Raw genomic sequence first — 12,557 nt, forward strand, 5'->3', positions numbered from 1 at the left:
AAAGATGGGACATGGGGGCTGAGTTCTTCAATTGAAATATGAACTCTTACAAAATGCAGCAGAACTTTAAAAATTCGTGGGTCATCCACTGGAAAGATTTTTGACAACCCTAGTGAGCCCTAGTGTTAAAATACCTAGGCACCCCAGAAACGCAGACATACTGACAGGGGTTTCATCTTTTCAAGGTACGTGAGGAGAGGATCCCGTTTTAGCAATTTTGCATAAACGGACTGCAAAGTGAAGGGGAGGTTGGCACCAGCATCCTGGCTCAATGTTCCAGGAGACAATGCTGCCGAGGGTCTGATCCTTGCTTCCTGGGGAGCTCGCCCTGTGACCCAGCTCTCTAGATGATTCTATGGGAAGCACGGCAGGTGCTCACCTTTCGCCAGGGCCTTCGGTAACCAAAGAAAAAGACACCTCAGCACTAGGTCTTGCGCTTTTCCTGGAGCAAAATGGTAGCATCTGTCTATAAGTTCAACAGCGGCATTGCTTTAACATGGAAGGCGTTCAATGCCCTAGCAGTGCAGAGTCTTGTAACTGTTCAAATAAAAAGAACCACGTGCTTACTGTCCCTGTATGTCTTAAGTTGTAAAATGTAAGCAGAGCCTCTCATGTATACATTCCCTCCAGTGCCACATCAAACTTTGATTACAATATAAGAAGTTGAAAATGACCTTAATCCTGAGCCGGACTTTATTGTCGCTTAAAATTTAGTCCTGTGTTTATATCATGCACTAAATTCTGCTTTGCAAAACTCAGAAAGGCATGTGAGAGAGCATAGTTACTATAGAGATGTCTGTTTGCTCAATGGAAGTGTCCATTATCCTAGAGGGGGAACGAGCACCACTTCAACAACAGTGAGCCTTAGAGACCAGGCGAGGGACAGAAATACCTAGCTGCTTCTGCCGCTCCTCACGGCGCTCCCGGGCCAGGCGCTGCCGGTCGTCAACTCGCAGCACGGGTGGCGGGTCTGAAAACGGGACAGAAAACATGGGGTGAAGAATGTATCTTTTTTAAAAAAAACAAATGATATACACAGATAAATATCATTTATTTTTTTGTCCAGTGAATTTGATATATAATATATGGCTATGTCTTACAATGAGCACATATAAATATACTTTCAGTGATACACTTTAATATGATTTTCCTGAGGCTTTCCAAGCATTTTTTTGTCTATTTAAAAACATTACATCTGTTAAAGTTAATTTTCCAAATAAAATTTAGAAATTAAAAAAAAAATCATTACATAAGATAGCAAATACTAAGATCTTTCATCACTAGGAAAAAGACCCATTTTTTTTGTATCTATTTATGATGATGGGTGTTAACTAAATGCATCGTGGGAATCATTGTCTAATATACGTTAGTCAAGTCATTATGTTGTACACCTTAAACTTATACACTGCTACACATCATTATATCTTAGTAAAACTAGGAAATAAAATAAAAGGACACAAGGCAAAAGAAATATGTAAAAACGTAACATAATTATTGCCTTTTGGCTATTTTCATCAAACAATATACACGCTATTTTGTGTTCCTAAGCTACTGAAGTTCTATTATTTTTATACTTTATTTTTATTTATTTATTCACTTTGAGAGGAGAGAGAGAGAGAGAGAGAGAGCAAGGGGGGAGGAACAGGAAGCTTCAACTCCCATATGTGCCTTAGACCAGGCAAGTGCAGGGTATTGAACCGTCGACCTCAGCATTCCAGGTCGATGCTTTATCCACTGCACCACCACAGGTCAGGCTATTTTTTTTTTTAGAAACTTTTTTTTTTTTAATTTTATTTATTCATTTTTAGAGAAGAGAGAGAAAGGGAGAGAGAGAGAGACAGAGAGAGAGAAGAGGGTTGGAGCTGGAAGCATCAACTCCCATATGTGCCTTGACCAGGCAAGCCCAGGGTTTCGAACCGGCGACCTCAGCATTTCCAGGTCGATGCTTTATCCACTGCGCCACCACACGTCAGGCTATTTTTATACTTTAAATGCCTGTTTCTTAGCAACAAATAGAATCCCAAGTGCAGTTATTCTGAAGAGATATTCACATATGTGAGGACCCAGCTTGTGCTCAGACAGGCATGAGTTCAGTTCCTATTCGTCACTCACTTGCCGAGTTACTTATCTATCAGCTTCTCTACGTCTCAAGCTATGGTATGGGTTTTTACTCATTACCTATAAAACAAAGGTGCAATAGAACCTACCTCATATCACTGTAAGGATTAAATAATATAATGTCGCTCTGGCATTAATATAGTGCCTAGCACATGATGCATCTCAGTAAATTCATTCATTCATAGAACACATGAACATTTATTATACACCATGCAACTCTCCTCTGTGTTGAAAAGAAAGGAGTTAAAAAGGAAAAAAGAGTAAGAAATCTCTGCCCAAAGGGGGATTGCTTTCAACTCAGGGAAGATTTAATAAACAGGATAAATAAAGTATATTGAATGAAAAGAAGGGAAAAGTCAATGTCTAACTCACTGATTGTCAAACTGATTAAGAGGTAAGTAGAGCTTGTCTTGGAATCTCTGTTTTAAAGAGAAAATCAAGGCTTTGAGAAGTTCTCTGACTTAAATTCATACAAGTCAGTATGAGTGTGTGTGTTGTCGGCAGAACTGGAGCCACGCTCTCCTAAATTCTTGCAGGCGGTCACGGCTTTTGTAATCACTTCCCTTTCCCACAGCAAATGCAATACATTGTACCTGGTTTGTTTCCTGAGTAGTGGCTACTTTGTCCTGAAATAGCAGAGGGGGGCCGGTTGGAGGCAGCATTCTTCTTCTCGTGCACTTTGTAGCTGTCAGGTGCTAGACAGATGAGACAAAAGAGACAAAAAAAACCCCATATTTAGTTGCTTAAAATGTATTCAGAAACTTTCACTATTCAATATTGACTGTCAAGCTTTTTATCAGGTTTAGGCTACATCAGGAAAGAAAAAAGATAACCAGTTACGATCGCTTTCTGTTCACTGGGAAGGACACATCCAAAGAGCAACAGCCTCAGCTTAAGTAGCCAATCATCCAGTAGAGGAATGTTCAAGGATCCAGGAAGCCATTTACCCTGCCCTTCCAGTTTACACATAAAACAACCATATGGAAACGACTGGAATCTAAAACCTCTGATCTTGGTTCTTACAAGTTCATGTGTTAGGAAGCAAAAAATTCCAAGAACATAACCAAGAAGGTCACCAAAATGGAATCAGGACGTAAGTTCAGAGACAGAGCAGTAAAGACACTAGGGAAATGTACTCTAGGAAAGGGATGAGGGGAGCAACACCAAGGAGCTCTCTGGCTATATAAGGTGTAAGGTTCTCCAGGACCAGGCAATTTTTTTTACATGTATTACTTTATGTAACATACACATTTTTGAAGGATATTTAAAGATGTTTGCTACTCAGTAGATACAAATCATGTCAAAAATCAAACCCTTGAATTTCCCTGCCTCCTACCCTCTGCCTTAAAACCAGCTCTGCCCCGTCTTCCCCATCCGTTCGAATTCCATTCTTCCAGTTGCTCAGGTCCAAAGCCCTGGCATCAACCTTGACTTCTCTCCATTAGTAATTTCTTTCAGCTATATCTTTAAAACGTCTTAACACTTGTACCTCTGCCCTTCTGACCATCTCTACCCTGTGATCGCAATATCCTCTTATCTAGTCTACCTGATCCTACACTGATCGCCTTCAGTCTATTTTCATCTCAGCAGCCAGAGTGATCCCATCAAAACATGTTCCGTCATTCCTCTGCTCAAAATGTTTTCTTTTTCTCTTCGAGTAAAACAAAAACAGTCCAACAGCTCCAATCTCATCAGAGCAAAACACAAGTTTCCACCTTGGCCTAGAAGATACCATATGGTTTAGCCTCACCTTGTACCACTTTCCCTCTTGATCTGTTCTACTCATAATGACTGACTTTCTCAGTCCATCTCAGAGCCTTCGCAAGAACCTGAAATGTTCTCCCAGTTATCAACACAGACCTCTCCTTTGCTTCCTTTGGGTCTCTGTTCAAAGATGACCCTAGAGCAGGGGTCCCCAAACTTTTTACACAGGAGGCCAGTTCACTGTCCCTTAGACCGTTGGAGGGCCACCACATACAGTGCTCCTCTCACTGACCACCAATGAAAGAGGTGCCCCTTCTGGAAGTGCGGCGGGGGCTGGATAAATGGCCTCAGGGGGCTGTAGTTTGGGGACGCCTGCCCGAGAGGGTCCTTTTGACCTGTTTAAAATATCACTCCCATCACTCACCATTCCCCCTTCTCCTTACCTCCTGACTACCTTTTTCTCTAGTAGGCTGAGGCAATTGGATGTTGTCTAGAAAACAGGAATTATTTGCTCAAAGTTTTTGAACCTGAAAGGGTGTGATAATAATTATGCTTCAAGAAGACTAAATCTAAAAATGTTACCCAAGATGTACTAACATTATTTTTTACTACATTTACCTTTGACTTCTGAATTGGGAATGTACGATTTTTTTTATGGCTATCTCTCAATTACATATATTATTAACTAGCATGAAAAATCAAACCAAATAGTAAAAAGTATCTTATGCAACTTTAATACGGCTCAGTTTCAAATAATTTATTTGTTTTAAATACTCAAATAAACTTTGGGTTATCTACTTGAGCTTTCTTTGCCTTATTTGCAGGGAAAGGTCTGTAAAGATACAGTAAGAAAACGGGCAGATTGCTAATAAATGAAACAGCAAAAGGTCTTAAATCAGTAGTTTCTGGTAGGTTTTGCCACTTGAGGTAATTCACTGGGCAATTCACCACTGGGGAAAGGCTATATTCTGTGTGCATCTACTCAATCCTGGGGAATGGGGCCAAATGAAGTGATGAATATGAGCGGAGCCAGGGTGGGCCCTGACGCTGATCTGGAACGGAAACCAGAACATGTGATGGTTCCGTGATGCTGGAACACCTATGCTCATCCCACCAGCCAAAAACAAGCGGCCAGGTCTCACCACGCAGCCTGTAAAACCAGTCCTTGGAAGTCTTGGCTATGGTCTCATCACTCAAAAGGCAGCCCCTGAAGATGAAAAGTTGGCTGTACTTGGAACTTTTGCCTCTATTCTGCAAGTTAATCTTCTCAAAACGGCTCATAAAGAAGTTAATAATTAAAAAAGATAAACAGAAAGGAGTGCCACCCAGATTCGGAGTGCTTTGACCACAATTCTCTTGTTACTCTGTAGCCACCTCCAGCACACAGCATGAGGCCTTAATTGAGTCAGCAAGCTGCTTACGAATCTCGTAGTCATTATTGTTAGTTACCTGAAAGATAATTAGGACCACTTGTTTAGACTGTATTTCAAATGGATTCATTTCTTTCTTGCTTTGCTATATTTGACATAATTTAATCTTTCTCTCTGCTCACTGAGTGTCTGCAGTGCCCCTAGGTCCTGGCAGCAAACATCATCCTAACTGACTATTATGTAACAGTAGACCAGGAAGATTAGAAAGAGCACAACACATGTCAGTACAAGTGACTTTTCTGAATAATCCCTGATAAAAAGTTTTGTTGCTGCTGTTGTTGAAATTTGCTTTATTGTCTTGAAACTCAGATGTAAAAAGTAAATTTCCATTCAACTAGAGGTCTGGCTACTTGAATTTCAACTTATTTATATCTGAGTTTTATTGCATCTACTCTAACTTAACTGAACATCTGTCTGCTCACTTTATCATCATCTGGGCATCAGGAATCCATTCCATCCCAGAAGACCTGAGTCCTTCTCAAGACAAATTTGAAATCTATCTTAAAATTTTTTATGTTCATTTAAAGCTGACAGGTTACATTTAGTAAAATAAAGGTAATTAAAAAATTGTCAGGGCCCTGGCCGGTTGGCTCAGCGGTAGAGCGTTGGCCTAGTGTGCGGAGGACCCGGGTTCGATTCCCGGCCAGGGCACACAGGAGAAGCGCCCATTTGCTTCTCCACCCCTCCGCCGCGCTTTCCTCTCTGTCTCTCTCTTCCCCTCCCGCAGCCAAGGCTCCACCGGAGCAAAGATGGCCCGGGCGCTGGGGATGGCTCCTTGGCCTCTGCCCCAGGCGCTAGAGTGGCTCTGGTCGCAACATGGCGACGCCCAGGATGGGCAGAGCATCGCCCCCTGGTGGGCAGAGCGTCGCCCCTGGTGGGCGTGCCGGGTGGATCCCGGTTGGGCGCATGCGGGAGTCTGTCTGTCTCTCCCTGTTTCCAGCTTCAGAAAAATGAAAAAAAAACACAAAAAACATTAATAAAAAAAAAAATTGTCAGGCTGATTAGTCCAAGATTACATACTGCTAATTTCTAACCATTTGTTTGGACATTTGTCTAGTTTTCAAGCTATCTTTCCACTTTTTATCAGTTTTTCTTTCTCTTCTACTACTGCAGGAGTCCTTATTTCTCCAAAACCTCTCTGGTTAACACTTTATCTTGGTAAGAGGGAAGAAACAGACTCAAACAGACCCGGGTTCAAACGTGAGGCCTGTTACTTACTAACTGAATGGCCATCAGAAAGTTTGTTGGCTTCTCTGAGTAGGTAGTAAGGGCGTGGTACTGCCTAACCCAGGGTTGCCGGGAGGATTAATTGAGTCGTATGCTAAGAATCCACCGTCAGACTTGGTACACTGCAGGTGTTTCACAGTCATTCAGCCCCTCCATCCTTCATGCTCCTCCACTGAGGTCCAGGGCCTCCCGCACCCACAGTCCCCGTGCATAGCGGGACCTGGCTCCGCTGTTTATAAACTGTGAATGCTCAGCGTGTCACTAATCCTCTCAGCCCTAATCCCCAACGGTAGAATGCATTGTCTCCTTTACTCCCTACACAACTAACGAAGCTGGGTTCCGATTTCTGATTTCCGCAGGGCTCTACTCACCAGCACAAACAGGGAGGGCAAACCTATGTAAATCTGGTGACAATGCTGCTCCTGGGGAGCAAGGTCACCAACGTGGCAGGAAGGTCTGGCTCAGCTGCTGGTTTCAGAGGTTTTCAACTCAGCCAGTCATACCTCCTGGGGCCCTCAGGAAGGCTGAGCTTATTATAGGGTTTTTAGGGTTCACCCTGGTTTGGGAAGAAGCAATCATCAATCTCTCTGAGGCTTAACGAGATGACAGTTTTCTAAGATTTAATGCCCTTCAAGTTCTCATCACATTAAGTATGAGCCTTAAAAAAAAACCCTCAAGCATAATAATGAAAAAAATTAAACCTGTGAGAGATTCTCCCTCCCTCCCTCCCTCCCTCCCTCTCTCCCTTCCCATGCCCTGCCATTCCTTCCTCCCTCCCGCCTCTCTCCCTCCTTCCATTCTTTCCTTTCATTTTTTAACAAAGCACAGGGACTTTCAGTGTGGAAACTCAATGAAAGCAGTAATTTATTCATAGGAGCTCCAACATTTAAATATCTGGGAATCCTAGGTAACTAGCAGATAGGTTCATATACACCATTTTTCAATTTGACATTTAAAAAATAAAGGATACAGGTGACTTTTCATTATATGAATCTCTTTCCTTCATTTTTTTAAAAAAGAAAACTGAACCACATACTATGATGCTCAATGAGTCTTTGCCGGCCTTATAAAATCTTTATCCATCTTCCTGCTAGCTTGAAAGCTTTACTCTGTTAGGGCCACATGTGAGTGTTGGAGTAAAGACAAGAGGAAGGATGTAGAGAAGCACCCTTGTGGCTGGGACTCTCTCTCTCTCTAAGTTACTCTGAAACAAATATAGAGACAGTGAAGACATAGGTCTTCCAACTAGTAATAATTCTGCTGCTCCCCTAAGTGCCACACCTGTGCCTCTGTGGTCTATATCCTCTACAGTTCACTGCATCCCTTGCTGTCTTCTATAACAGTCAAAGGGCTCTCACTGCTTAGTTTCTATTGTTGGCTGTATGGTCTGATTAAGGAGTGTTCTCTCAATCAAAATAACTAAGCCAACAAATGCTTAATTTAGTGAAAATGCTGATTTCTCTAATAAGACATCTGTGACTACAACCTTAGAGACCATCCTAAGCTTAAGTCTCAATGGCTGATATGTGGTCCTGACATTCACAAGGATATGTATCTCTGTCACTATTTTTAACAAAATGTGGAAGGCAGCTTAGAAAACAGTGAGAGTTTCAACTCCCAGCTCTGTGTGGGTTCCTCTCTGCTATATACTGTTCAACTAGACTTTGTGGACATACTGCCCTCAGGCTGCACACGTAGCTTTGGGAGAACAGACCAGAGATAGAACTAGACTTTGAACCACATGCAATTGACATTTTTTTATAGTAAAAAATGGTCAAATATCACAACTTCATATATCTCAATCTCATAGTTTTGATCTATCCATGCAGAAAAGAGTTATAGCAGGACTGAGAGTGCTATCCTTCGGAATGTTTGATTTGCTATAATAAATCTTAGCCACAAGCATGACTATCTGTTGAGTTCTAAGTCTTCCTAGTGAAACACAGAACCTGCGGTGGCCTTGGGAGATCCCCCACACCCTAACAAATAGTGTAAGGTCGGTGGATAGAGGGATGGTCACGTGGGAACTCAGACCCGCCCACTTTGGCTAGGACCGCCCACAATCAAGCCTGCCAAAGGAAGCTTCCCAGGAACCATTCGGAAAGAAGTGATCGTCTGCCAGCCAGTGAAATTTTACCACATCATAGTAGCTCCACTTCCCTAGAGGGACCCTTTAAATATCTCCCACGCGGTTTAATCCATGCAACTTCCCTGAGCTCCATCTTTCACCTCCACTTTTCTTTCCTCGGGGCCAGAGAACCTTGCCGGGCGGGGTGTGTGCTCTGTACTCAATAAAGCCGTTTACTTATTCCACACTTTGCGGCTCCGAGCCCCGTTCCTTCTCGGCAGGGAAAAATACCTTACAAATAGCTTATTTGAAAGTCTGGCCGGTAAATTCTGTTATGGAAATGGAATAACTTTCAGGTAATTCAGGGTGTTTCACCTACAAGTTTCTACTTTATAATCCTTTTGCTCTTTTACTTGACATTTAAATTTTATTCTGATATAGCTGTATTTTAAAATATAGAGTATGTAACAGGAGTTACATATAGAGTATTGTAACATATAGATCATAGATAGTAAATATTTTATTCAAAGTTATTTATGATTGCATTAGAATGAGGAAGACATAATGCAATCTCATAACTCCTAATGACCTTTCTGATTATTACACATGATGGAGAACTTCACTTGAGTGTGAATTCTTCATCGTTATCTGTAAAGTTGTATAGTATTGATCAAAACTCGGGGGAGTTAGCATCAGACACACCTGGGTTTAATTTCTTGCTTTCCCTCAGTTTTCTTCCATTCTCATTTATTCAGATGACACCCTATTGGTGGGACACCATGTACTCAGCACTGAGAAAATATTATTAAGTGAGAAGACTACCACTTCTTTCTCTGTTCCTGGCCTTCTAATCCTAGGTTACTTCCTCAAACTGTTTTGGAGCTTTTGATTCCCTAGCAATTTCTCTTCTCTTCAGTCCAGTTCTCTCCTAGTATGGCCCAAAACACTATCTCTATGTCAGCCACTTTCAAATCTGCATTTATAAATATGTTCTCTCAACAGAGTTCCAGTCTTCTGCTTGTATGGGCGATATCCTGACGTACTTCTGCTATCAATTGAAACTATGTCAAAAGCTGAACCAATTGTCTTCACCAAATTAGCCAATCCCTGATGTCAGTTTCTTTTACTATCAATGGAACCACCATACTCCCTTGCTTTAAAATGTTAAGTGATTTTTTTCAATAAGTAGGTATTTCCATGGGCCAGACACTTTGCTATGCACTGTGAATGCAAAGATCATAGGTAGGACGTAGCATCTACTTGCACGATGTGTATCATCCTTCAGAGGAGACAATACTCAAATATATAAAATTGCAACAGACCAATTCAGTTTTAAAAATCAACACACCACAGAGGATTAACCAAATAAATGGTACAGATAGTGTTATAGAAATTCAGAAATGGGAGAAGATGCTAGACGGGGTGGTAGCGATAAAAAAGCTCATCGGATAAAGGTTCTGAAGAGTGAGGAGAATATGTTTCTATAAGTAAAGAGTAAAGCAGAGAATATTCCTGGCTGGTGTATGGTATAAGCCAGGGGTCCCCATACTACGGCCCGCATGCAGCCCCCTGAGGCCATTTATCCGGCCCCTGTCGCACTTCTGGAAGGGGCAACTCTTTCATTGGTGGTCAGTGAGAGGAGCACATTGACCAACTCAGCCAAAAGGAGGCCCATAGTTCCCATTGAAATACTGGTCAGTTTGTTGATTTAAATTTACTTGTTCTTTATTTTAAAAATTGTATTTGTTCCCGTTTTTTTTTGTTGTTGTTATTTGTTTTTTTTAACTTTAGGATATGTGCAGTGTGCATAGGGATTTTTTTTTTTTTTTTTCATTTTTCTGAAGCTGGAAACAGGGAGAGACAGTCAGACAGACTCCCGCATGCGCCCGACCGGGATCCACCCGGCACGCCCACCAGGGGCGACGCTCTGCCCACCAGGGGGCGATGCTCTGCCCATCCTGGGCGTCGCCATGTTGCGACCAGAGCCACTCTAGCGCCTGGGGCAGAGGCCACAGAGCCATCCCCAGCGCCCGGGCCATCTTTGCTCCAATGGAGCCTTGGCTGCGGGAGGGGAAGAGAGAGACAGAGAGGAAAGCGCGGGGGAGGGGTGGAGAAGCAAATGGGCGCTTCTCCTGTGTGCCCTGGCCGGGAATCGAACCCGGGTCCTCCACACGCTAGGCCGACGCTCTACCGCTGAGCCAACCGGCCAGGGCTGTGCATAGGGATTTGTTCATAGTTTTTTTTTATAGTCCAGCCCTCCAACGGTCTGAGGGACAGTAAACTGGCCCCCTGTGTAAAAAGTTTGGGGACCCCTGGTATAAGCAAAACTACAAGGCAAAAAAAAATAAAAAAAGGAAGAAGATAATCGGGACTGTCCAGTCAGAACAGCAGGCCAGGGAGGCAGGCAGCTGCAGTTGAAAATAAGATAAGACAAAGCTGAGGTCAATGCCTCTTTGAATTTCAAGAGTTTGGACTTTATCATGAAGGCAGTGAAACTCACTGAAGCACGTCATATGGAACTTCCAGCTGTAAACCACTTCAGCTTCAGTGGATTCTGGATCAATGCAAAGGGAAGCCTAACAAGCCACTGGAAGTGTATTTTAAAAAAGGTTATCATCTGAAACAACAGAAGGAAATCAGATCACAACTAGACATCTTAAGAGCCCTGCTTGCTATATAATTAAATAATTATTCAGATTTCTCTTCTCCACTTACCCTTAACATGTAGCAAGAGATAATGATTTGACCATTAAGGGACACAAAGTGACAGGAGTGAATGTGGTGGAACTTCTGCCTGTAGCTGAAGCAGAAAGTAGCAGGGGAGGAGTACAGCCAGTGTGGCTGTCCTAGAGGGACCCAAGGGCAGCTAGGTGGCACTACACGGGGACCCTCTGAAGGCCCTCAAGGTCTCCTCTGCTTCCAATCCTCCAGGAAATGGGAGCCCAGCCATGAACTCCAGGGAGCAAGAATGGTGGGTAGAATGAGGATATAGGAATGGAGGAATTGCAACTGGTTGGGAAAGAGGTGGGTGTTTCTGAAAGTCACTTTGCAGGCAGGTCAAGGAAACAGAAGGTGGGTAGAGGCTGATTGAGGTCTTTAAGGTTTTGTACACTGCCACAGGATGGGGAAACAGGCACTCCACCACACAAACATACAGATGCTGTGTCATGGCAGTGCACAGAACCACGCTTGCTGGGAAGTAGTGCGAGTCTACTTTGCCCTTCTACTCCCAGAATAAGCCCTTCCGGCGGTATAGTGTAAAATCAAGCCGCATGTCATCTGACACAGCAATAAGAACAATGGATCACTTATTCAACAATCTATTGGCAATTTCTTGTTGCAAAAACAAATGCGATTAAATAACATTTGATAATAACAAACATCTGAGTATTATACCACATCTTCCTTATTTATTCTCCTAACAAACAATTCAAGGAAGATTGACTTTTTCTTTGCATTTTATGCACTCCATATCAAACAAAAAGTTACAATTGAAGGCTGCCGTAGATTGCATTAGAGGCTTCTAAGACCATGTGGAGGTTTTAAAGTCTGGGGGGAGTTCACCCAGCATCAATGAACACTGACTGAAAGTCACGTTCTGATTACTCCATCTCTTCATAATGAAAACATGTACAAAATTTCTGACAGTGATAAAAAATAATATTCAACTGAAAGAAAAAAAATGTAAACTGAACACAAAGACATTAATTTTATGAATACAAACCAACAATGTGTGGTTAAGTGATAAATGGGAACAGAAGTCACCAGAAACATTGCTGTTTATCTTCCAAACTGACACTAAGCCATGAAGAATGGAATAGACCCATGTAGGTGTTTATTAATAGTTTATAATCCATCAACTTCCAAAGAGAAGTTGAGGCAGTTGCATTGAATTCTCAAAGTCTATGCATGAGATGCTAAAAAATATTGCTATAACCATTACTTTTTCTAAAAATAAAAAAAAAAAAAATCCAACTTTTGTTTGCTAAATTACAAATGACAGGAAAAGA

General features: G+C 42.2%; 1 protein-coding gene across 8 annotated transcripts in view; it reads right to left on the bottom strand.

Annotated features, from left to right (window-relative positions):
• The window catches only part of MAP7 (microtubule associated protein 7), a 177,536-nt gene that overhangs the window by 62,286 nt on the left and 102,693 nt on the right, over window positions 1-12,557 (bottom strand). For all 8 annotated transcript variants that reach the window (XM_066248134.1, XM_066248139.1, XM_066248136.1 and 5 more), the window contains exons 2-3: window positions 2,712-2,813; window positions 893-970 (exon numbers count right to left, since the gene is read on the bottom strand). In XM_066248134.1, coding sequence (XP_066104231.1) covers window positions 893-970; window positions 2,712-2,813 — 180 coding nt within the window. The remainder of the gene's footprint in view (window positions 1-892; window positions 971-2,711; window positions 2,814-12,557) is intronic.

Source organism: Saccopteryx bilineata, chromosome 12, assembly GCF_036850765.1.
Source record: "Saccopteryx bilineata isolate mSacBil1 chromosome 12, mSacBil1_pri_phased_curated, whole genome shotgun sequence".
Taxonomy (NCBI): Eukaryota; Metazoa; Chordata; class Mammalia; order Chiroptera; family Emballonuridae; genus Saccopteryx; species Saccopteryx bilineata.